Source organism: Dipteris shenzhenensis, chromosome 3, assembly GCF_047967505.1.
Source record: "Dipteris shenzhenensis isolate YYH24624 ecotype China chromosome 3, Dip_SZ_1.0, whole genome shotgun sequence".
In the NCBI taxonomy this organism is placed as follows: Eukaryota; Viridiplantae; Streptophyta; class Polypodiopsida; order Gleicheniales; family Dipteridaceae; genus Dipteris; species Dipteris shenzhenensis.
The window spans coordinates 4,987,469-5,014,987 of NC_141598.1; the positions used below are offsets into that span (position 1 = coordinate 4,987,469).

Here is a 27,519-nt window from a genome sequence, read left to right on the forward strand (position 1 = left end):
ATTAATATTTCTAATGTTCTGAAAACATGTTTCAAGATGATTTTTAAGACATTTTAAAGATAATATGCCAAGCCGCTCCTATTTTTTGAGCAATCTATGAATCATTTATCGAGCAAAGGGTAGACGACGAGTTCATGGGAAAATAATTGTTTGTGCCCAACTAATATTTTTAACGTTATAAAAATATATAGAGACGCGAGAGGGAAGAGAGGATGGATGGCATTTATATATCCCTTATAGAGATGTTCCTACTCATGTATCATTACATGATGTGCAAAGGAAAAATTGTGTGACACAGAGATAGTATTATGCGTACCGTCTGCAGGTAAGGCCTGATACAAGTGCGGCGTTTTCGGGCATAGAGTTGTGTTGCCATCCTCTTTTACAAGAGGACTGCGGTATATGTGCCACAGTTATACCAGGATGCAGTGGCAATTGTGAGAAAAAAGGGTAAAGTAGATTTGTTTATTACGTTCACTTGCAACCCAAAATGGTCAAAAATATCTGAAGGATTGTTGCTAGGTCAAAGAGCACAAGATTGCCCGGATTTGACAACCTGTGTATTTTATAAAAAACACAAGGATATGATGCAGTAGATTATAAAGCATGATTTGTTTGGAAAAGTTGCTTGGTATGTATGTGTGATTGAGTTTCAAAAGAGAGGTCTTCCGCACTCACACATACTATTGATTTTGGAAGGTGCATTCAAACCTACTCAGGTTGGTCACTACTCAGGTATGTGTAGAAGTTCCAGATAAAACCCTTTTCCTTGAGTTGCATGAGATTATTGCACAATGCAATGTTCATGGCCCATGCGGTGCACTTAATGTCTATGCTACTTGCATGTTTGATGGCAAATGCAGTCGTCACTATCCGCATCCCTTTTCTCAGTCTACTGTGGTGGGTAACGATGGTTACCCTATCTACATGCATCGAGATGATGGTAGAAAGATATGGGTGAAAGAGGGTATAGTGGATAATCATTGGATTGTGCCATTTAATCCTTTCCTCTCTATGAAGTACAAGGCACATATCAACATTGAAATTTGTTCCACAATTACTGCAATCAAGTATTTATATAAATATGTGTATAAGGGACATGACAAAGCAACCGTCACGATGTAGATAAATCATGTGGAAGGACAAGGACAACTACACAACCCAATCGATTGTGGAATTGATGAGATAAACAATTATTTAAATGCACGTTATGTATCAGCATCAGAAGCATGTTGGCGCATTTATGAGTATGATATGCATGATGAAAAGCCAGACATACAAAGGTTGCAGGTCCATCTTCCGATGTTGAATAATGTGATATTCAAAGATGATGATGATTTGCACAATGTGGTGGATAGGGAACAAAACATAAAGACCAGCCTCATGGAATGGTTCACTTAAAAATGATTGCAACATGATGCTTTACAATGACTTTCCATGCGAGATGGTTTGGAACAAATCCAATAAAAAGTGGTCTAGAAGAAGGCGGGGCAATAGCATTGGTTGGATGTATAACATTTCTCCATCTACTGGTGAATTATATTTCATGCATATGCTACTTAACGTTTGCAAGTGTGTAAGTGTTTTGATGACTTGCGCACTTTTAATGGGCAAGTTTACCCTACTTTCAAGGCATCATGTGTAGCTAGAGGGTTGTTGGAAAGTGATGAGGAATGGTTTATCTACATGTGAGAGGCCGCTTAACATCAAAATAGCACACAGTTGAGGCACCTTTTTGTTGTAATTTTGATTTTTTGTGAGCCAACATCTCTAGGAATTTTGTGGGAAAGATTCTCAAACGATCTATCGGATGATTTTTTCCATGCATTTGAATCAAGTATGGTTGACCGTCGTGGATTGGCACGAAAGGAGGCTCTATGGCACTTGGAGCACACTCTCCAACAACATGGGAGAAGGTTGGTAGAGTTTGATGGATTGCCTACCTTGGATAGATCATGTGTATTGGCAACTACAAATGCTCTATTGCAAGAAGAAAGAATGTTTGATATTGAGAGTGAGGCACGACTTGGTCAACAGATGGAAAGTACCTTAAATCATTGTCAATGGACTGCCTTCGATCAAATTCTGGCAATGGTCTATGCAAATGTTGCTGCGGTGTTTTTTCTTAATGGTCTAAGAGGATTTGGAAAGACTTTCCTTTACAATTGTTTGCTTTGTCAGTTGCGTGGGGAGGGGCATGTCGCTTTGGCATGCGCTTCTTCTGGGATTGCAGTGTTGGTACTAAGCAATGGATGCACAACACACTCGCGGTTCAAGATACCACTGGATTTGGATGCCACCAGCAGTTGCAATATAAAGGCTAACTGTCATCTTGCAGATGTTTTGAAGATAGCAAAGTTGATAAAATGGGATGAGGCACCTATGACTCATCGATTCACATTTGAGGCATTGGACAAGATGCTGCAAGATATCATGTCAAATGACCAACTATTTGGTGGAAAGGTGGTGTTGTTAGGGAGGGATTTTGGCAAGTCTTACCGGTTATTCCCAAGGAAAGACGAGAAGGTATTGTCAACTCTACATTGTGCCACTCAAGGATTTGGAGATGCATCAAGGTATTGAAGCTGGTACAGAATCTGCGGGTTATTCAGGAAGGTGATAATTCAATAGAGCAGGAATTCATACAATGGGTGTTAGATATTGGAAATGGAACTAGCAGGTGTATAAGAGAAGACATTATTGCAATCCCATCAAAGATGCTTTTAAAAACAAACTCTATGGAAGGTGTGATTGAGTAGGTGTATACAGGACTTGCAAGGGTTGTGGATTATGCACCGTATTTTCGAGACCGCACTATTCTCGCACCTCAAAACCTTGAAGTTGATGCAACCAATGCTACTACACTAAAGGTAATGCCCAGTGAGAAAAAGGAGTATTTAAGTGCAGACTCAGTAGAGAGCTCATGTGGAGATTCTTTTTTGTATGCAGTAGAGTATCTTAACATGCTCAACCTTGGTGGTGGATACCCACCTCATCGGCTGGTTTTGAAACAAAATGTTTCCCTCATTTTGTTGCGCAATCTAAATCCTCAACAAGGATTATGCAATGGGACTTGGTTGATATGCAAAGAGTTCCACATGAAGGTATTGGACGTTGAGATTATCATTGGTACCAATGCTAGAGATAGGATGTTCATTCCAAGAGTAACTTTCATTCCTAGTAACTTGAAACTTCCATTCGATATGAGAAGAAGACAATTTCTTGTTCGGCTAGGATTTGGCATGACGATAAACAAGGCACAGGGCCAAACAATGTCTATCCTATGCTTATACTTGGCGACACTGGTGTTTAGTCATGGGCAATTATACATGGCTTTCTCGCATGTCCTATCATCAAATGCAGTCAAAGTATTCCTTCCAGAGAGTGTGGATTGGGTTAGTGATGAGGATGTTGAAATGAGTTGTACCACAAATGTTGTATACAAAGAGGTTTTACAATTGACATCAAGAAGAACCTAGTAGTATGCCAGTGCTCTTTGAAAGCCTCTTCAGACTTTGTTGGGTGATAAATTTTCACTATCTTTTTTATATCATTGTGTTCTTTTAGGTGATCAAAGGTCTATCAATTGTAAGCCTTTGAAGTGTGGATTAAAAATCGGTGATGACTATTTTTGTATAATTTTCATGAGCTCATTCCATATTCCTTTCAAACAATGTCATCTCTAGAATTTTGACAATGTATGATTTTTTTGAGTTTTATGGGTTCACACATTGTTATTTTTTCTTCAAATTATGGATTATCAAATGTACTATAACTAATGTTCTTTTTAATTTGTGGCTTGGTGAAGCCTTTTATTTTCTTCTCTATATATAGGTTGACACATCTATTGTTACTATAATATGATATGTATTGTTATTGTAATACGATATGATAGGATGGCAGCGTCATTTACATTCACCACTGAGACAGTTGCACGGGTAGCAGGTACATAACTGTGTAGTAGTCAGTTGCTAAGTTGACTTATATTTAATAGTATAGTTATTTACCTTTAGGAATATATAGATCCCGATGGTTGGAGAGCTGGGGTGCATGCCCAGCTATTGTTTGACATCTTGGAGTTGGAGAGCTTTGTTGGGTAGATAAATTATATATTTATTTGTTTTGTTGTTTTCATATAGGTGAACGTTACTTAGGTCACATATATAAGCGAATAAACATGATATTATTTTCCTTTAGGGTGGTTCTCAACTCAAGTTTTGCAATGAATCTCCTCGGTCCAGCGTATGATGGGGTGGAACATCTCAATTTTTGATATTTTGTCGTGAGTTCTTAGTGTCTTGCTGGGAATAATAGTCCTCAGACCATCTGTGTGCACTTCATTGGGTACTTGGAGCCGATGGGAACATATGTATTTTATTGAGGGGTGAATGGAGACTTTGTATATGCATTTATGTACCACATACACACTCCTGTGCACCAGTGTAAGCATTCTAATTAATGTGTTGAGTATTATTAAGACACAGTTCTAAATTTTCCTTGATCTAATGATTATAATTCTTAAATGATTTTTTTGCCTTGCATAGGTTGACACCGCATGTGTGTGGTGGTGCATGGGGTGGGACACAGACGTAGTTTATTTTCTTAGGGGAGTTGATATAGACACTCTATATCTAAATATATGAATTTGTAAGATTTTCTAGTATTCTTTTATAGAGCATATATTTTGTTAGGTATGCTATTTTTAAGTAAATCTTTTTTTGTTGTGTTTATTGAAGCATGCACATATATGTTTATACTAAAACAAATTCATAAATTCTATTTATTTATACTCAAACACATTTAAATCAAAAAATTCATGAATTCTATTTATTTATATACTCAAACTAATGTATCCTATAAACCAAGATTGATTGTGTTGCAATCTAGCACCACATTGGCATACAATGCATTGCGCACATAATCTTGCAAAATTCCATATATGAAAGCAGAGAGGGGATATGCATACAAACATGTTTGATTCAAACAAATTCATGAATTTTATTTATTTATACTCAAACTAATGTATTCCATAAACCAGGATTGATTGTGTTTGCAATCTAGCACTACATTGGCATATAATGCTATTACGCACATAATCTTGCAAAGTTCCATGTATGAAAGCAGAGAGGGGATATGCATACAAACATGTTTAATTCAAACAAATTCATGAATTTTATTTATTTACACTCAAACTAATGTATCCCATAAACCAAAATTGATTGTGTAATCTTGCAAAATTTCATGTATGAAAGCAGAGAGGGGATATGCATACAAACATGTTTAATTCAAAAAAATTCATGAATTTTATTTATTTACACTCAAACTAATGTATCCCATAAACCAAGATTGATTGTGTTGCAATCTAGCACTACATTGGCATACAATGCATTATGCATGTAAGCTTACAAATTTTATGTATGAAAGCAGAGAGGGGGTTTTAGGAAAGCTGGTGGACAAAACTACAACAATACCCTAAGGAGTAATCCTGAGTGAGCCAAGCCAAGCAATTCCAGTGTTGGAAGGGGTCATCAAACTTCAGAATTTCTCTTTTGAAATTAAAGATCCCACCTTGAGACCCAGCAGAGCGGTCTCCAACCCATCGTAGATGGGCCAAGCTACTCGTCGTCCAACAATTATGCAATCAAGTGATGGAAAGAAAGAAAACATGTAATTATCTCCCTCCTTATATAATAGATTTGCAGGAAGAATGAATAAAAAAGTATGCTTTTGGGTCAAATTTGGAAGGAGTGTTGTTTTAGTCTTTTAGATCAATCTAAAATAAGGGGCCTAAAATTATACGCATGGATTAAGGAGAGCTCACAAAAGTTTTGCTTTTCTAGAAAGCACGTTTCAAACCCTTGGATCTTCATAAAAATCAATGCCTATAATCATGACACATGGCTTAACGTGGGCTTAGAAAAGATATCTTGTCAGACCATGCTCTAGGTGCTTACTTCAAGCCATACAAGGCTTTCTTCAACCTGCAAACAAACTCAAGATGAACAGCATGAACATAACCTAGTGGCTGCTCCATAAAGACCTCTTCTTGCAAATCACCATGCAAGAAGGCATTCTTTACATCCATCTGATGTAAAGACCATCCCTTTGATGCAGCCATAGCAATGACTGCTCTTATGGTTGCCATCCTTGCAACCAAACTGAATGTTTCTTCATAATCAATGCCATATGTTTGTGCATACCCCTTGACAACTAATCTTGCCTTGTATGTGTTCATAGAACCATCTGCATTGTGCTTCACCTTATACACCCACTTACAGCCAATTGCATTCTTGTCTTTAGGCAAAGGCAATAATTTCCATGTAGCATTTGCTTCCAAGGCATCCATTTCTTCATCCATGGCTTTCTCCCATTTTTCTTTTCCCATGGCTTGCTCAAAAGAAGTGGGTTCATGTTCCTGTATCACTTTGACCATATAGGCATAGTGAATGGCTATAAATCCATCATATTTCAGCCTATCCACAGGATACCTAGCTCTGGTAGACCTGCGCAAAATAGGCTCACTTCCAGGTGCTCTCAAAACATCCCCGATCTTCCTTACTCTAGGTGTAACAATAGAAGGAATACCCAACTCATCATCAATGCTCTGTTATGAGCCACTGGATTCACCATCCACGTAAGAGTGACCTGCATTCACATCGAACATGAGCCGGCTATTCTACCTTCTCTTTTCCTTTTTGTAAAATCTCCATACCACTATCTGCATTGCTTTGAGGAGATTCTCCTGATCTCAATCTGCCTGTCCATGGCGAAGTATGTGAACCATTGCCAGAGGACACTGCAGGTCCACTAATATTTTGTGATTGCTGCTGTGAATTCTGTGCAGCATTACCATTTTGTGCATCTACATCATCAATCACATTTACTGGTTTATACCAGCTGCTCATCTCATAAAAAACAACATCTCTGCTCACTGTAAACTTACAAGGGTTATAGCATCTATATCCTTTCTGCTGCATCCTTTCTGCTGCAGAGAATAACCAATAAAGATGCACTTCTCAGCTTTTGTATCCAACTTGGACCTCAACTCATCTGACACATGAACATAGGCAATGCAACCAAAAATTTTCAAATGAGAAATATCTGGTTTCCTACCAGTATACATCTCCTCTGACGTCATGCCATGTATTGCTATAGTGGGAGTCCTATTCATTATGTAAACTATTGTAGCAACTGCTTCAGCCCAATAATAATCTGGTAGGTCTTTTTCATTTAGCATGGCTCGAGATACCTCTCCAATATGCCTGTTTTTCCTTTCTGCAAGTCCATTTTGCTTTGGGGTATGATTGCATGAATATTGTAGCTTTATGCCATGCTCCTGTAGGAACCTTGCAAACTCATTTGAGAGGTACTCCCCCCCTCCATCTCACCTTAGGCATTTTATTTGCAGGTGTGTTTCTTTTTCAACCATAGCTTTAAAAGCTTTGAAATGCCCAAACACTTCACTTTTCTTTTTCATAAAATACACCCAAACTTTTCTGCTATAGTCATCAATAAAAGTGACAAAATAATGACAGCCTCCAATAGATGCAGCTTTAGTAGTCCACACATCAGAGTGGATTAATTCTACTGGCTTCTTACTCTCTTGAACATGTCTAGAAAATGGTTTCCTTGCCTGTTTTCCAAATTGACAGGCTTCACATACCTTAAGCATTTCTGCAACCTTGAATTTAGGCAATCCTGCAATAATATTTTGGGCCTACATTGATTTAAGTCGCTGTACATTAACATGACCAATGCGTTTATGCCAGATATCAATATCTGCAACTACACTAGTCCCATGTGCAAACATTGTTGCACTCAATTCAGGCATGTCCGCATCCAACGTAAACATCCTACCCTTCTTCTTTTCTTTTGCTATCAAGCGACTGTTATTTTTCATATCCTCAACAAAGCATCCATGAGGATTAAATCTAACCTGCAAGCCCTGCTCAACCATTTGACCAATAGAAACTAGGTTCTTGGTGATATTTGGGACATGAAATACATCAGACAGGTATTTCCTTTTCCCATCCTACATAGACAAAGGAATTTTACCAATCTGCACAATAGGATGTGCAGTATCATCACCAGTCTCCACAAATCCTAGTCTTTTCATTTTCCTTGCATCCTGCATCCATTCTGCATGACCTGTCATGTGGTTTGATGCACCTGAGTCAACATACCACACATCATTGCTTTCTTCTGCACTTGTCACAGAAGTGGTCATGTGCTGTACCATAAACAAATGCTCATTTTTGTCATCACCCTGTCTACTAGAAGATGCATAATTCCCTTGCTGCAATTTTCCATTCATGATGTCATTCTGCTTTTTATAGCAAGTCTTTAGCCATATGACCCATTTTACCACAGTAGTAGCATTCAACATTGGTGTTTGCATTTTGGCCTCTCTGCCATCCACCATGACCTCTTTGGCTCCCCCTGCCCTAGAGTTACCATGTCCTCCTCCATAGGACTGGTTTTCTTGAGTTTGGTGCATATTCTGATTTCTACCATGGCCTCAGATCGGCCTCCTCTACCTCTGCCTCTACCTCTTCCAGCATTTGAGTAGAAGACAGTTTCTTTTGAATTTCCTCCTGAAGAAGATGCACCACCATTTCTCTGCTCTTCAAAAATTAAAAGAGCAAACAACTCCTCAAAATCAGGAAAATTTTCATGGATGGCAAAGGATGTCCGGAACTGTGCATAGTCCTTTCCTAGACCATTCAAGGTCACAGAAACTAAATCATCATCTTCCACTGGCAACCCAATGGAAGCAAGTGCATCTGCAATTTTCTTCACCTTCATGTGGTAGTCGTTGATGCTCATTTTTTCTCTCTGCACAATGTGCAACTCCTGCTTGAGCTGCATTTTCCTGGCTTGCGTATTTGTGATGTACATTTTTGCCAAAGTATCCCATGCCTCCTTTGGCGTACTTGCATCCTGAATATGCACAATCATAGAATCCGAAATACTGATAGACAGCCAATACATAACTTCTCTGGTTCTCTCATGCCATCCTTTAAATGCTTGTTTGTATGTCAACAGTGACTATAACCATACTAGGATTTGACATTGACTAGATTGGGTCAGTTGTGTGGGGTGGAACTTACATGGATGAAAACGTATTACGTGACATTTTTAGAAATTCCCTGCTCCATTTCTTTTGCTCTCCTTCTGTCACTCTAGCTACTTGAAACTCCCACTTCTATTTGTCGTGGTGTTCTGCCCATCTCCAAGGATTTCCCTCTACTTTCTTGTTGCTCCCACTCAACTCCATGAAGCCATTACTCTGCACTATCCACAAAATGCAACTAAGAGCAAACTTCCATCACTCTTTCTAATATATCCTTATACCATTGATTTATATTCCATATTTTCCTTCTAATCTTGTTCCCCAATCTCCATCTTTCTAATGCAACCAAAAATAGCCTTCACTTCTATGAGGCTCACACACTTGCCATTAGATATGACATAGAATTTTGTGTAATTTCCATTCTCGACATTTGACCATTTTACTATCCAAGGAAGTGACATTGACATGCACCGAGATAAAGGTGTTGATTTTTTCACTCTTAAGTTCATGGAAAACCACAATCAACTCGGTAGCCCATTCAAACTTGGCATCTTTCTTTGTCAACTCATACACTGGAGCTACAATCTTGAAAAAATCTTTGATAGAGCACATATAGAAGCTTATAAACCTCACAAAAGAATGTAATCAAGTTAGATATTGAGGCTCAGGCATTTGTTGTATGGCTTGAATCTTACCTAGCTTGGTTCGTATTCCATCTTGAGAAATGACATCACCGAGCAGCATCCCAATTCGGACATAGAATACACTTTTAGCTGGGTTGAGTGAAATGCCCACTTGTTTGCATCTTAGAAAGACCTTTTCAATATAACCAAGATGATCTTTGTCTAAGGAGTAAACACAAAAATAATATAAGTAAATGGCAATGAACTCAATGAGATAATCTCTAAAGGTTTCTACCATAAACTTCTGGAAGGTTGATGGGGAATTTCTTAATCCAAAGGCATTACTCGAGGGGTTGCATAAGCTCCCCATTTTGTAATAAAGGCACTCTTAAACTGATCTTATGGAGCCACAATGATTTGATTATAACCACTATAACCATCCATAAATGAGTACATCTCATATCTTGCAACTTGATCCAAGATTCCATCAGTGAAGGGTATTGGAAATGGATCAAGACTATCTATGCGTTCACCTTTCAGTAGTCCACATAGACTCAAAGTTTACCATTTTTCTTAGACACAACCACAATAGGAAATAGCCAGTCACTCTGCAATCAATAGCATAGATAAAACTAGCACATAGAAGTTAATCCAACTTGTATTTCACCTATTTGGCATAGTTGGGATTCCTTCTATCCCTTTGTTGTCAAATTGGTTTTGCATCTGGCACCAAAAGTATCTTATGTTGACACAACTCAAGAAAAACTCCTCGTAGATTAGTGTAACTCCAGAGAAAAACATCCTTGTACCTGACAAATAAATCTCTTATAGCCCTTAGTTGCTCAAAAGAAAGGTTGGCACTAAGCACTACCATTGCAGGGTTATCTTTTGTTCTGAGATTTAGTTCTTGTGTTGGATCTGGTACTAACCGTTTAGTATCGAGTCTGGTAAAAGTCACTGGCATTTTAGCTAGCTCTCATTCACCTTCAATGTCTTCAATGAAGCTACTTAGAAAGAGATCTTTTTGTTTAGCATTTTGTTTGGCTTTCAGCTTCTATTTGATATCTGCAACAACCACTTGAAAAGAATCAGTCTCACTCACAGGTAGGATTTGTAATTCCATCAGTTGTTGTGATTTATCATCCTGAGGAAATAGATCTGTGACCTCCAAATTTTATGATTGATAATTACCTGCAACCTTCCAAGGATTTGTAGGAATACACACATCTTAACTATCTATTTTAATGATCATCTCTTCTAAATCCCAATCATGGAGTGCTTTTGCACTTATAAGCTAAGGTCTTCCCAATAAGATTGGATAGGCATGCTGCTCCATAGCCTGTAACATACCTTTTGGGTCAAGTGGTCGTTGATCTACCATACGTACTCAAAAAGGTGATGTTTTGTAGAACTTAAACTTCATCCTCTTAGCAATTTCTTCAGAAATGATGTTACTCTAGAACCGCCATCTTCTATCACTCCTAGTATAGTTTGTTTCTTAACCTTGATGGGAATCACTGGCAATTCCACATCCACTACTAGAGTGTCAATTATAGGTATAGTGGCTAAAGAAATCTACCACCTTTAGTTGCTCAGAGGATTCTTTAATTTGTTGGGAAAGAAATCCCAACAATATGGAGCTATCCACATTAATTTAGCAAATGTCAAACTGACTTGCATTTTCTTGAATATTTTCCATACTCAAACTAGCTTTGTACCATGTTCTATTGAAACTATTGGTTCTAATGCATTTGCCTTATATTTTGATGATTCTCCTTACTTGGTAATGGATTTCTGAATCTGTTCAAGCATTTCCACTTCTGGAGCTTTCTCCTTTAACTCTCTTGTGATTTTTGCACAGCTAACTCCTTTTGAGCCTTCCAATTGATGTCTTTATTTGAAGAATCCATGTCTGCAATGGTCATAACTGATCCTTTCAACCAAGTAGCCACTTGGACATCTATTGCATTCGAAAGCTTGATTACAACTTCTCATCATTCTAGATCCACTTCTTTTCTTTCCATGTTAGTTTTGAGAAACTTCAAATCACAATGTAGATGATTTTCTCCATAAAAAAAACACTTGATCTTAGATGGATCTGTTTTTTCCTTACCATTCTTTCCTTTTTCGTTCTACTCAAGACATGGTGGCTTACCAATTGGTGGTCGAGCATTAGTCATCACCTAGTTTGTTGACACTTGGCAATTTTTACCATTGAACCAACATTTTGAGTCATCATGTCCAAAACTGGTACAAGTATTGCAATACTTAGGTTTTCAGTCCTCTTCTAAGTGTCCACCCCTTGAACACTTATTACACCATTTCTCATTGTTTCCTAGTTTCCCTTGAATGCCCAATTCTTTTAAGGCCTTCTTTAACTTAGTTTTGAGCTTATCTTTTTGCTGGTGTCTCCTCGGTGTCACAGTCATCATCTTTCTTCTTTGCCTTTTTCTTCAAAATTTCACTCTTCTCTAGGATGACATCTCAGTCTAGCAATTCTTTATAAGTCTTAGTCGAATTGACTATCTCTAGCTTGCACAAATCTACCTGAGTGCAGCCTGTAATCAACCAGGCTTGCATAGACTTGTAATCTGGGAAAGTGCTCAATTGATTGATAAGAGCTAGAGTTTGTGAGGAGTGCAAGCATAGATGCAAACCATTGTTGTGGAGGTTGGCCATGATCATCTAGACTATAGTGGTTGCTTGTAAGTCATGCATGGAACCTTTGGAGGAAATTAAGGACCATTTGTTGATACTAAATATTTGACATCATGAGTGGAAATCCTAGACTTGCATGGCATTGTATGCTTCCTTGCTTTCATATGCAGCCAAGGAGTAGAATGCAAGAGCATCCTGTGTTTTGATCTAGTTCATGTTGGAGGAGTGGACAGACTATGCAAAAGGCTAGGTAGTGGAGGGATCTGTGTGTTGCTATGCCACGGGCTGAGGCTATGAGGGGTGTAAAATATTTTGGAGTGAGGTGAAGAGATCCAAGATATGTTGTTACTCTTGGCCTATCTGATGATAGACATCGAGGATGGCTTTGTCATGTAGTTCTACCACGTCCTCCTATTTGTTGTGGATCTGGCTTCCACTTGGGCCTTGGATTGCTTTGCCTTTTTCTTTTTCTTTGTAGGCCTCCTAATTTGCATGCATTTTGGCCGCTTCATGCTCTGCCTTTTCTTTTGTGTGTGCTCCATGTAGTCCTTATATTCTTGTTTGGCTCGTGCCTCCTCTGATGCTTTAGCCTTTTCTAGCCCTTCTTCCTTAGTGGAGTTCTCTTTGTTCCTTTTGGTTGGCATGTGGTTGGGAGCCTACCTTGAGGCAACTGCGAGACTTTCCAAGGCAGTGAGGGCAAATTCTTTGGTTGTTGCAAGACCATAAGTGTTGTGGGGAAGTCCCTATTCTTCATCATGTGGTAGACGATGCGCATGAGAATAATTGGGTTTCAAATCTTTTGATCATGATGGAAGTAGAGGTTGCAAAAATCCTTGACAAAGTACATAGCCCAATTAGTAGGTTGGGGTTTATGCAAGCGAGCCAATGGATTAGGGGTAATCTTATTGAGATGGTCCACCATTTCCACCTTGGTCAGGAACTAAGTCCTTGTGTGGGTTTGACCAAGGTTGGAATTTGGATTGCATCAAATGTACACCACCCCTATGCTTCTCTATTGTGTATGCAACCACCCCCCCAAGTTGTTAGTCCAAGTTTTAGACATTCTTGTACCTTTTGCCATGACTAGAAGATGGTATTGCCCAAACTATGTCCATATCAAGTTGATAGGGGGTAAGTTAACCCTTTGCATTATGGATGAATGTCACATCCGTTGCTAGATTGTACTTGACAAGAAATTCTATAATCAGTGGCATGTCAATGTAGTAGGTTAGTAGGTCGGCAAATTCTTGATCTCCTAGGCCTAGTATACAAATATGATTGGACTTTTGGGTCATCGAGGGCCTTGTAACATGATACCATGTGGTAGTATAGGTTGTATTCATATGTGGAATTGTATTTGTATCTTGAGTGGATGGCATGGCCACCGATATTGTTGAGCCATTGTGCACCCAAATGCAATAGTGTTGCATTGGCTACAGTGCATTACTATTAATGCAACAGTGGTGCATTAGTGGCATCACATTAGTATTATCACAGTGGGCGGGCTTTAAATTTGTCATGGTGGTAGTGGGTTGGCATTGACATGATGGCCATGGCGTTAGTGTTAATGCAACATCTGACTATACTTAGCATTTAGAAGGTGTTGGTCTGCACCATGTCCTTTGAACGTTCTCTATGCATACACTTATTGAGTGCCTAGTGCAAGTTTATGTGCTCAATTTTTCCCACTATATTTGTCCCAGGATCATCAAGATGGCCTCCATAAACCTCTTCTTTGCTTGCAATCACCTCCATTATCCCCTCCATCTATGTGCTCAATTTTTCCCACTATATTGGTCCGTCAAGATGGCCTCCATAAACCTCTTCTTTTGCTTGCAATCACCTCCATTATCCCCTCCATCCCTTGTGTCTTCACCACCACCCCCCTCCCTCCCCTTGATCATCCCCCCTCCCAACCCTACCATCTCCCACCAAATCCCCCCCTCTTTTCAAATTAGAGAGCATCGATGAAGGCATCCTAATTTGTGGCTGCAAACAATCAGGTGGTGCATGTCAAGAGTGAGAGAAATAATTACAACACATAATAAAGCATTCTAAAATCAGTTGTCTTAAACTCTAGGGCCTTAAAAGAAGACATTGATGTCTAGGGAATTTTAAAGCCACAAAGAAAGCAACAAATGGAGAGGAAAGGACTCGGTAATAATAATCCATGTACCATGTCCAGACGAGTAAATATGTGTCACATCCAAATGAAGAGTCAGTAGTAGACATTGATGTCTAGGGAATTTTAAAGCCACAAAGAAAGCAACAAATGGAGAGGAAAGGACTCGGTAATAATAATCCATGTACCATGTCCAGACGAGTAAATATGTGTCACATCCAAATCAGGTGGTGCATGTCAAGAGTGAGAGAAATAATTACGACACATAATAAAGCATTCTAAAATCAGTTGTCTTAAACTCTAGGGCCTTAAAAGAAGACATTGATGTCTAGGGAATTTTAAAGCCACAAAGAAAGCAACAAATGGAGAGGAAAGGACTTGGTAATAATAATCCATGTACCATGTCCAGACGAGTAAATATGTGTCACATCCAAATGAAGAGTCAGTAATAATCCATGTACCACGTCTAGACCGGTACTCAAGTAGTTAGCCATATGCCACGTCCAAATGAGTAGTCAAGCAATTAGCCATATGTATTCATAAATGTTGTCACCTGAAAGACGTTGAACCTTGTCACGGTCAAACGAGTACGCAATAAGTAATCCACAGGTGCCACGGCCAAATGAGTACTCAATAAGTCAGCCATATGTGTTCATCATGAAAGACATATAAGTATACCTCACCACATAAAGGGCCAATTAAAGTATGCCTTGCTTAAAGATATAAGGTGAACCAATAAGTTAATACATACCATAAGTCAATAAGAAGTTAATCAACACTACAAGGCATAGGTCCTTTTCCTATGAAAATACCAACCTTTTTTACACTAAAAAGTTTTTTTTTGAAGGGTGCAAAGGTCATTATTTACGTCGCGATAAGCGTCGAAAAAGAACGGTCGCTATATAAGCGTCGCTATATAGCGACACTAATAAACGTCACTATATAGCGACGCTGGTAAACGTCGCTATATAGCAACACTGGTAAATGTCGCTATATAGCGACGATTAAGAGAAGGTAAAAAAAAACATTAGTGGGGCTAAACAGGGCCACAGCAAGCCCTGTTTTGCCCCACTAATGTTTTTTATTTAGTAATTACAAAAGAAATGTTTTTTATTACAAAATTTCCCTTGTGGAAAGGGTGATACAAAATCACTCAAATGAACCGAGTGACAAAAGCATATACATGTCGAAGATATACAACATTGTTTGTTACAAAATTACCCTTTCGAAAAGGGTGATACAAAATCGCTCAAACAAGCCAATATACAAAAGCATATATATGGTGAAGTATATGCAAACCGTCGATGGAAACCAAATCTCCACTGTTGGATAGAAGAGCTTTCAAAATCGAACTCGAGGTAAAATGACAATAGGAAAAGTAAATACGCCAACAAAATCCATCAAATTTTGAGACATCAGCATTTGCACAAGTCGAAAAAGACATCTGACTAATTTTCCAATCGCCAACTGTACCTTTGATAAGAGGCGATTCTGGCATGGTGGCGCCACATGCACCAGTATTAAATCCACCTCAAGCAGCCTGCCTCTGACATTGGGCAGTTTGCTCGCCACATGGCAGTTTGCCCCTCTACGCATCTTGTTGGTCTGGCCGTCCTCTCATCCATACGGGCGGCTCTGCTTGCAGTGTCTGTTCATGCTCAATCACCTCTGCCTCATGCGGCCATGCCACCTCTGCCTCGTTAGCTTTGCCCCCTACGCCCCGAGTCGCAGTCATTTACTATCGTGGCATCTCTGCCCAACTCGTAGACCATCCATACTAAACAAGGCCGCCATGTGTCGAATCGCATGGCCGCCACATCACGAGCGCCTCGTCCACCTCTATAGGCCGCCGTGAAAATCGAAGTTACTTTAAGCCCTCCTCCCTGTGACTGGAAAAGTGCCCTTTTCCGGTGCTGGAAAAGCCAGCGGGCCCCTCTCCGCCTTCCTGCTTTCCTTCCGTAGAGGTAATGTGGAAGCATAAACCGTTCTAGTAAGAACATATGCTACATATACCGGTCTCAAATGATCGCTTGAACGAGGCTTCCGTTGCACTGTACGGCTAGAACGCGCAACTTGACCCTGCCTGCCTCCATTTGCTAGAGCGCAAGCGTAATGCCGAAGATTACAAGCTGGGAAGACAACAAGCTCCTACGGGCACGGTGGCCAGAACGCTGATCGAAGCGGTTCGGACGGTTTGTGGTTGGCTTGCAGCTATGTTGGTTAATGAAGCTGACTTCTGCACGGGTGCTAGGCTTGTGGGATTAACCAAGGAGCATCACGAACTCGAGTCCTGTTTACAGAAGAGACCAAATCCTCCTACATCTAAATGCCATCGGAGCCGGTCTATGTGGACGGATACCCTGGACAGATTGGAACAATCAGCCATCCCGGCCGATTTTTGTACCTACGCTGCTTTGATACGCTCCTGCGGGCTTGCAAATGCCTTGATAGAGCTGAAGCGCATACATGGCCACATCATCAAATTTGGGCTCCACCGAAATGTATTCCTAGGAAGCCTTCTCATAGAGATGTACGAAAAATGTGGAGCTTTGGAGGATGCACTGGCATTGTTTGCTAACCTTCATCCACGAAATCTCCTGCTCTGGAATTTGATAATCAAGAGCTGCGCCCGACAAAGGCAGCTCAGGAAGGCGTTCCAGCTATTTGACCAGATGCAGCATGAAGGGATAATCCCGAGTAAGGCCACATTTGCCTGCATCCTTTCCGGCTATGCAAGACACGCAGGCCTAGCTGAGGGCAAGCAGACGCACGCTCGCATCTTGGAGCGAGGTTTTGATTCCCATGTGATCGTCGGTACTGCCCTCATCAATATGTATGGAAAATGTAATGAAGTCAAGGATGCACGAAAGGTATTTGATAATATGCCTCAGAGAAACCTTATATCATGGACAGTCATGATTAAAGTGCATGGGCAGCATGCCCAAGGCACGGAAGCTCTCCAACTTTTTGAACAAATGCAGTGGGAAGGAGAAGTACCAGATAGGGTAACCTTTGTCAGCATCTTTGCGGGGTGCGCCAGCATAGCAGCACTTGCTGAAGGCAAGAGGATGCATGCACGGATCGTTGACAAAGCATTTGACTCAGATGTGATCGTAGGGACAGCCCTTCTCAACATGTATGGTAAGTGTGGCAGCGTGAACGACGCACAGAGGGTGTTTGACCAGATAAGTGAGAAGAACGTTGTTTCGTGGACTTCCATGATTGCGGTGCATGCTGAGCATCGTCAGGGAGTAGATGCCCTCCGTCTATTTAGTCAAATGCAGCAGCAAGGAGTCTTGCCAAACAAAGTCACATTTTTTAGTGTACTCAATGCATGTGCAACCTTAACTGAAGGTATGCGGATGCATGCCCGTATAACGGGCTTAGAAATAGATGCGATCATAGGCAATGCTCTTGTCAAGATGTATAACAAGTGTGGCAGCTTGGACTATGCATGCAGGATGTTTGATCAAATGCCCAAGGAGCTTGTGGTTGCTTGGAATGCCATGCTGGCATTGTATGCAGAGCATGGAAAGACTGGAGAGGTCATTAAATTAATTGAGCAAATGCAGTTGGAAGGAGTCATGCTAGACCAAGTCACTTTTGTCAGCATTCTTGCTTCTTGCAACACGCAAGGATTCCTACCAGAGGGCAGGCGGATGCATACTCGTGCTGTGGAAAGGGGATGGGGTTCAGACGTTACAATAGGAACAACTCTTGTGAACATGTATGGAAACTGTGGCAGCATGGTGGATGCACAAATGACGTTTGACAAAATTGTGGAGCGGAACAATGTTTTATGGACTGCTATGATTGCAGTGTGTGTCCAGCATGGGCAGGAGCAAGAGGCAATTCAAGTCTGGTACCAAATGCAGCAGGAAGGAATCGTGCCAGACATTGTTACATATGCAACCATTCTCGCTGGTTGTGCTAGCGCAGCTGCACTAATTGAAGGTCAGCAGATACACACCTCCATTTTAGAGAGTGGATTTGATACAGATATTGCTGTGGGAAATGCCATTATTACCATGTATGGCAAGTGCGGTGACCTGGAGGATGCGGAGGAAGTATTTAACAAGATGACTGATCGGGACGTGGTTTCTTGGAATGCAATGATTGCTGCTCATGGCCAACATGGGCAGGGTAAGAAGGCCATCCAGTTATTTGACAAAATGAAGCAGGAAGGATTATTGGCAGATAAAGTCACCCTAATTGTTGTACTTATTGCGTGTAGTCATTCTGGTCTGATTGATGAAGGTTGTCAATTCTTTACTTCTATGAACCAATATCATCAGATTGTACCTTTGGCCGATCATTATGTCTGCATCGTAGACCTGCTAGGGAGGGCAGGACGGCTGGAGGATGCAGAGAACTTAATATACAGCATGCCATTTCCACCTACTGTACAGTCCTTTATTGCATTACTTGGTGCCTGCAGATATCAAAGTGATGTGGGGAGAGGAGTACGTGCTGCAAAGCATGCGTTGGACTTGGACTCACAGGATACTGCAACGTATGTAATGCTATCAAACATCTATGCTGCAGCTGGATAAGGGGACAATGCAAATGCTTAGTTTCAACGTGATACTGAAAAGCATTCCATTACCACTTAGCGAAACTCAAGGTAAAAAACAGACATATAGTATATGAAGCTGCCACTCCAAAGGGATGAGATTCTAACCTAGTTGCAAAGCTGAGAAGGCAGATAGGGACAGGGCATATGAAGATATGGAGCCATGTTGAAAGGTTCAGGGGAGATAAAGACACTGAATTTACCTAAAGCTAGCCCTATCTGGCTACGATTTGGCCTCATAGCTTGCCTTAGGGCTTCTGGCAAATAGTGTTTATCTAGCGATATGGCAGAGAGTATCATTGCAAAAATGCTGCAACAGTATACAACCATGACGTGTAATTTAGAGTTCACCTGCAGGATTGACAAGGAGCTATTGTGGCTTGAGAAGCAAGGTATGCGGACTCTGCTGCCTGGGTTTGATGGATGGAACAGGAGAAAGGCTATAACCAAATTGAGGGGGAAAGCTGCAGAATTTTGACTTGCTGGCCAATCGATTTTCCAGTTCCAAGAGCCTAGACCGATGGAACAATCCTCAAGCTGGCTAACAAGTTCTAGGCACCAGGCTGATCTGTAGTTGGACCAAGCCAAATTTTGCCACTGTAGGCACCTGCCAATCTGCTCTGTGCTGTGTAGGGCTTAGGGCCTACATATTCTAGACTCTGACCTTTTCCAGAACAGCCCAGTGGATGTAGTGGAGAAAAAGCCTTTACAATTTGTATGAATAGGAGACGAAAAAAAATGTCTGGAAGGAGCAGGTTGATGTGGCAGGAGGTTTCCAGGTTGTCTTCGTTGGTCCAACGATCCCTTCTATATATATGTCCCAGATAGAAGATAGTCTAGATGATGTACCTCCTTCAACTAGGATAATACTTCACTTACGTCAGGGGAGGGGGAGTTACCTCCTCAATATATATATCATAGAAACCAATAGTGTCTTTGAAGGTTTACATTATCCACATTCGAGATTCTCAATAATGAGCATCATCATCTCGAAAGACTCAGACACGCTCATATAGTCGATCAACCAATAGAGGATTCAATATCATCCCTATTTCAAGCTCTAATAATGGATAGAAGACTCCCTTCTCTTGGACATCAAGCCAGTATAAAATGGGTTGCCGTATGAATGCATATTTTCCTCCAATCTACAGGAAAATGGCATATCACATGATGTCACAAGATCTAGTTATATCAGGGTTGCGATCCATTGGTTATTGATACATGGCCTCCAATAGGTAACACCGGTAGTTTTACCATCGTGCTCTGGCTGCATTTTCTTGTCATCTTCATATACTTTGTCGAAATACCACGTTTGTGAGTTCGACAAACACCTCATGTGCCTATGGCCAATGGGCATATTTACATTGCTAAGGAGACATGCTGCTAGGCATGCTAACTTTTAGTCACATATTTGTACAGATTAAGGGAGATTTGAGTCTCATTGCTTTTCAAGAGCACCTTCTTCCGACCCTCTAAGTGCATTGGCTTGGTACTATACACTAAAAAGTCATCTAGAAAGATGGCTAGAAATTTGTCAATGTATAATTGGAATGTCTTCACCCTGAATCTCTGAAATGTTTGCTGCCATATTTTTTCAATCACTTTACTCGATATGCCCACTCTACCCTTGTGCATCTCATGCCTCGTGAATTTTCTAGAATGTTGTCAGTTAAGGGTTGTGGGGTCTCCAATTTTTTTGTTCTTCCTTTTTGCTTTCCTTGGGAATGAGCTTAATGATGCTCCCATTAACATGCCAAGGTGACTGTTGCTCTAGGACGCTCTCTTGCCAAAGTAACAAGTGAAAAGGCTCTACAAGCTCCCAAAAGTTCTTACAAAACTCTATAGGAAGCCCATCCTCCCCCGAGTGTCTTTTTATCAGACATTACCTCCATAGCATTGCGCAACTCTTTTTTAGTTAAAGGTGCTTTCAGGACGACATTATCAAAGTTCTAAGTAGTCTGTGTTCTAGCTTAGTGACATTTTTGCTTGGCTCTTATCACTCATCATTTGCCTCCATAGATGTAGAAGTAATTGCTGAAGTACCAATTGCAAGTTATCCTCAAAGGAGGCAAGGAATGAGTCATTCCTTTTGAACAAAGGGATTTTCTCAATAATTCTCTTCCACTTGATGAGCTAAAAGGTTTCTCTTGTTGGTTTATCCATCTTTCTTGCCCACCAATCCCTAAAGTAAATTTTGCTCTCATGTAGCTTGATTTGTTCTTGAATCCTAACTTCTCTCTTATTCTTATTGATATTTTTCCCAAGCACTCTAATCCTCCTATCTTGTATGCTTCCTCTAGTTCTTCAATTGTGATCCTGATGTCATCCATTTTTTTAGCCCTTATTTTGACATTGCTTTTTCTAGCCTTTCTCAACAAAAATTGTGTGCTTTCTATTGCTACCTACCAGGACAAAGGCTAGTTTGGGTTTTGCGGTAGTCGCTCTCCATACAGCTTTCATCTCGTATTGAATGCTTTTCAACTAGAAGAGCTTTGGTCATCTTTAAACCTAGAGGGAGCTCTTTTTCCCAGTCCAAAACCAAAGGCTATGAGAATTGGTCTATGATATGAAAGGTTGAGAGAAGTAGAGATGATTCTTCTAGGTAATAGTTCTTGAGATAAATACAACTTGTCAAGCTTAGCTTCCGTCCTGAGATCTCCTACTTGCTTGTTGTACCATGTGAATATCCCAAGTACCAACATCAACCAATGAAGGTATCCTTCAAATTTTCCACGTTTGCATTCCAAAACCTCTAATTACAGAACCCTAGCCACATGTCCTTCTATGCTCCACCATGTTAAATTTCCCCAAGTATAAAGGCATTGCTTCCTACATTAGAACAAGAGTTCAAAGTTTGAGCTCTACTTTGGACTCCTGTGGGGACATAAATGAATATCCCAAGTACCAACATCAACCAATGAAGGTATCCCTCAAATTTTCCACGTTTGCATTCCAAAACCTCTAATTACAGAGCCCTAGCGACATGTCCTTCTATCCTCCACCATGTTAAAGTTCTCCAAGTATAAAGGCATTGCTCCCTACATTAGAACAAGAGTTCAAAGTTTGAGCTCTACTTTGGACTCCTGTGGGGACATAAATTGAGACCATAGTGGACAGCCTCCAGTTTTAGTAGTCGGAGATAATCTTCCATATAGTCCTCCTGGAAGATGCCAACACTGTATATTCATGCCTTAGATTTATCAATGCAAGACCGATAGAGAGGTATGCCGACTCACCTAGCACCATCACAACCAAATGAAAGTTAGAACAATTCATTCAAGCTGTGGTAGCTAGTAGGCTTCAATGCCGGCACACTGTTGTTATCCATGTCACTCTATAGACTAGCATAATCAAATCTTGGCATTCTAATATTTGAAAGTCACCCGAGGTTGGCATTTAGACAGTTAATGAAATGCTAATAAAATGTTAGAGCAGTTTCCAAGGGAGTATATGGATTAAGCAAAGGCCCCATTGTCCTTTTATCAGTTCTCAACTAATCATGATGTTGAACATGCTGGGCCTGCAAACAAGAACCATTAGGCCTACCTCACCAATCAATGAGAAGCTAGTAAAAAAAATAGGCACCATAAAAAGGTCAAAAGTCCCATATTACTTTCCTTCAAGCATATAAAAGAATCTCCTTTCACATAAAATTAAAGAACTCTAACAATGACTTATAGCTTGACCTTATGAATTATAGACCATGTTTAAAAATGCAATCCTAAACGTATCCATTTTATCTAACATGAGTAGATTGTCTCCATAGCTTAATCTACAGCATATGAAATCTATAGCATAATGCATAGCTTGTGATGAATTTTTTTGGTTGTAGCAAGAACAACAGTCGGCTATTTTGGAAGCATCATGACTTTCGTTAGAAATGTCAGGCAAGTTTGCTTCCAAAAGCAAAGTTGTAGACCAATTGAAATTGAGAAAGAGCTTAACTTCTCCTTGGTTACCACCTTAGTCAACATGTCTATAGGATTTTGGCTAGTGTGTATCTTTTTTAGCTTCAACTGTCCATCCTCCAATATAGATCGGATGAAATGATATATGGGAGCTATATATGTTTGGTTCTTGAATGGAAGGTTGAATTATTTGCAAGATGAATAGCACTCTAGCTATCACTATACAAGCTGCAATTTTCTTGCTTCTTCCCAATTTCCTCCAAAAACCTTTGCAACTAAATCATCTCTTTACTAGCCTCTATAGCTGCAACATATTCTACTTCTCTTTTGTAGAAAGTGCAACAACATATTGCAACTTTGAAACCCAGCTTAGTGCTATTCCATGCTTGAATCTCTCTCAATCCTTGAAGATTTGAAGTCTGAGTCCAACTAAGAAGTTTTAGATCTATGAAAAGCTACAACTTTGCTTTTGGAAGCTAACCAATCTGAGATTTATAATAAAAGTTATGGTACTACCAAAATAGCCAAAAGTTGTTTGTGCTAAATATCTTGAAGTTGTAGAAATTTTTGGACAGCTAGATTGCAGCCCGAATATCTCTCAATCTTTGAGGATTTGCAATGAGTCCAATTGAGAAGTTGTAGATCTATGAATAGTCTTCAAGAATGAGAAACAATATGAGAGATAGCTTGACCTTATGAATTATAGACCATGTTTAAAAATGCAATCCTAAACGTATCCATTTTATCTAACATGAGTAGATTGTCTCCATAGCTTAATCTACAGCATATGAAATCTATAGCATAATGCATAGCTTGTGATGAATTTTTTTGGTTGTAGCAAGAACAACAGTCGGCTATTTTGGAAGCATCATGACTTTCGTTAGAAATGTCAGGCAAGTTTGCTTCCAAAAGCAAAGTTGTAGACCAATTGAAATTGAGAAAGAGCTTAACTTCTCCTTGGTTACCACCTTAGTCAACATGTCTATAGGATTTTGGCTAGTGTGTATCTTTTTTAGCTTCAACTGTCCATCCTCCAATATAGATCGGATGAAATGATATATGGGAGCTATATATGTTTGGTTCTTGAATGGAAGGTTGAATTATTTGCAAGATGAATAGCACTCTAGCTATCACTATACAAGCTGCAATTTTCTTGCTTCTTCCCAATTTCCTCCAAAAACCTCTGCAACTAAATCATCTCTTTACTAGCCTCTATAGCTGCAACATATTCTACTTCTCTTTTGTAGAAAGTGCAACAACATATTGCAACTTTGAAACCCAGCTTAGTGCTATTCCATGCTTGAATCTCTCTCAATCCTTGAAGATTTGAAGTCTGAGTCCAACTAAGAAGTTTTAGATCTATGAAAAGCTACAACTTTGCTTTTGGAAGCTAACCAATCTGAGATTTATAATAAAAGTTATGGTACTACCAAAATAGCCAAAAGTTGTTTGTGCTAAATATCTTGAAGTTGTAGAAATTTTTGGACAGCTAGATTGCAGCCCGAATATCTCTCAATCTTTGAGGATTTGCAATGAGTCCAATTGAGAAGTTGTAGATCTATGAATAGTCTTCAAGAATGAGAAACAATATGAGAGATAGCCACATCCAAAGAATTTTAACAAGTGTAGTAATGGCGGAGTTATTATGATCAGTCTCTCCAGGTGGGAGATTGTTGTATGTGGAGCCTGATCTTTTTTAAGAGCTTGTTTTTTTCCCGTGCTTTGGACCCCAAGCATGTTTATACCTTGAAAGGGGGTAGGGGGAGGAAATGCCACCCCTAGGACTGTCACCGAGGGGTTCCAAGGGGGGCCAACAACACATGACTTGTGTGGTTAAAGATAAGGGTGTGGCTCACATAGCAGGAGAGTAGTGGATATACTACTTGTATCTTGTATCTTCTCACTTGTTGGATAAGAAAAATGCAGGATTGGTTGTTTCTCCATGGACATAGCCCACACTGGGTGAACCTATCATTCTCTCTTCTATTTTATGTGCTTTCTATATTGTGTATTTAATGCATTCTTCTTCTCGCATTGTTGCTTTGTTATCACATTGCTCCTAACATCTAGGTGAACACATCTCTTTATTGCATGAAAAATTCTTTGATTCCTTGGAGCTATTCACTATTTAAATATGTGGCGGGGGTCCTAGTGGATGCTTTGTGTGGTTAGTTGGGGACTCTTGACTAGCTTGTGTCTTTACCTTGCTAGATGGTTGGCAGCACCCTTGAATCCCACAGCCGTCAAGGTTCTTCTTTTCCCACCTGACAAGCAACAAGTACAACAGGCAGTTTAGTCCCTCTAGGACAAGGCGCTTGTGGGCAGAATTGTGGGCCTCGCTCCCACAAGGAGACAGGTGTGCGAGAGTGGATCCAGGCGAGCTTGGCACTAGAGGGTGACCACATTCAAGAGGCCACCATCTATGGAAGAGGCATATTCCTCATCCAGGTGAGCTCCCCCGACATTGCCTCAACACTCATGGAGTATCTAAGTCCCATCTTCATTGGGCTGCCCCTTCAAGGGTCTCTAGGAGGATCAACTATGGGAGGGACTCTGGGCTCTCAACCACCAGTTTGATCCTGGGGACCCCATCATCTGCTACCACTGATGCACTTTGCCATCAAGTGGAGATTCTGGGTTACCAGGCTAGTGTCTTCATTGTAGACAGATGGGTCACCTAGCTAAAGATTTCCCCCACGGCCAAGGGTGTGCTCCTCCCCCCACCCCTCTAGAGTAGGCAGAGCCAATAGGCCAGAGTCTAGCTCCCCCCTAGATAGAAGTAGCAAGAGTCCCAGGCACCCTAGGTGACCCCTTCAGAAGGGGACTAGACCCAAGTTAAAAAGAAAAAGAAACCAAGAAAATAGGCCTAAAAGTGTTGCAGACAAAGGGCTAGATGCAGAGAGAGAGAGAGACAGACAAAGACAGAGACAGAGTTCCTCGAGAGGCACCTAAGGAGGAGCAGCAATAGCAGGAGCCCACACGTGGAGACCCACCCCCCAATGGCAAGTGCCACTGCTCAGCCAAGTGATCCTCCTATGATGGAGGCCTAGAGTCTTCATTCACCTTTGCATCAACAACAATGAGCCCCAGGAGCTCCTGATGCTGCAATGGTGAAAGCTGTAGATGTTAGCTCTGCAGTGGCTAAGGGGGAGTGGATTCAAAACCCCAATGAGCCTGGTTCAGTAGGGGGGCTTGTGGTCTCTCCTTCTCCCCCCTGCCCCCCTAGATCCCTCTCCCTCTCCACTCCCCCCCTCCCTCCTGGGTTCCCTTTGCCTCCTCCCCCCTCCCCCTCGCCCCTCTTGCTATGGTCATCCTCACCACCCATCCCCCTCCTTCTGCCTGCCCCTGTCTCCACCTCCTTAGCAGGTTCTTCAGCCTCCCTTCCCTCCCTTGCCTCAATACCATTTTGTGAGTGGGCAAGGGTAAGACAACATCCCCTTCCACTTCCCCTTTGCAGCATCCCGTCCCCTCTTTACATTTGGGGGGGGATCCAGAGGGAAGGGGCTCATCCTCTTGGTCAGCCGCTCCCAATTTCTAGCCTGGGCATGCCTTACCGCAGGACTTCTAGAGATTGGGACCCTGTAATTATCTAGAGATTCCGTACTCTTACCCTCTACCCCTGGAGGTAACGCTTGTGATCTTGCAACCTTGGAAAGGAGGTTTGATCAGCGTAGTGGGATCCCAGACACACCTAGTTTGGAGATTCCAGTTCACATCCCCATAGGGTTGGAGAAGTGGTCCCCAGTGGTGTTCGATGCTATACTGGAAGATTAGTTCTCATGCATGATGGACAAGTGGATGGGGCCACAGGGACTGGACTTTTCCTTAATCCATACAAGTGTGTTTTCAGTGCGTTCTCAGATGTGATGCTAGGTCACACCATCGCAACAAAGGCATTGTCACCAAAAATTTATGTTGTACAGGAGATGACCAATCAGAACAATATCCAACAAGTGTGTTCTTTTGTGGGATACCTCAATCTCTATCAAAGATTTATCAATAAACTTGCAGGTGTTAGCAAACCACTTTATCGGGGCTAAAAAGAGACGAAACAAAGTTTGAGTGGAACAATGAGTGGGGTGAGTCCTTTAAAGCCTTGCAAGGGATGGCAAGTCAAGCACTAATCCTAACTAGAATTTGCTCTTCCACATGCTTGTCAATGCATTAGATATGGCCATCACATCCATCTTGGCCATGCCTAAAGGGAAAGTGGACCTCCAGATCTATACGTGAGTTGGATGTTCTCATTGGACAAAGTGAAAAATTCAACAACAAAATGGGAATCCCTAGGCATGGTTTACAACATCCAAAAAATTTGGCATTACCTCTTGGGTAGCCCCTTCGCATTCTACATGGATCATTAGGCATTGTTGTACATGATCAACAAGACAATAATGAAGCCTTGCCTGATCTATTGGATGAAGCTTCTCTAGAAGTTTGACTTCAATATTATCCATAAGTTGAGGGTGTCCCATTAAGGAGATGACTACCTTCCTACATAAAAAACAAAGCAAAGAGATTCACGATAGTCTCTTCGATGTCAGTGTCTATGTATGACAACT

General features: G+C 40.8%; 1 protein-coding gene across 1 annotated transcript; it reads left to right on the top strand.

Annotated features, from left to right (window-relative positions):
• The first annotated feature begins 16,048 nt into the window (after positions 1-16,048).
• On the top strand, positions 16,049-19,029 carry LOC147903263 (pentatricopeptide repeat-containing protein At3g16610-like). The gene is made up of 2 exons (XM_087371242.1): positions 16,049-16,175; positions 16,577-19,029. The coding sequence occupies exons 1-2, from the start codon at positions 16,049-16,051 to the stop codon at positions 19,027-19,029; spliced, it is 2,580 nt and encodes an 859-aa protein (XP_087227368.1).
• The last annotated feature ends 8,490 nt before the right edge of the window (positions 19,030-27,519 follow it).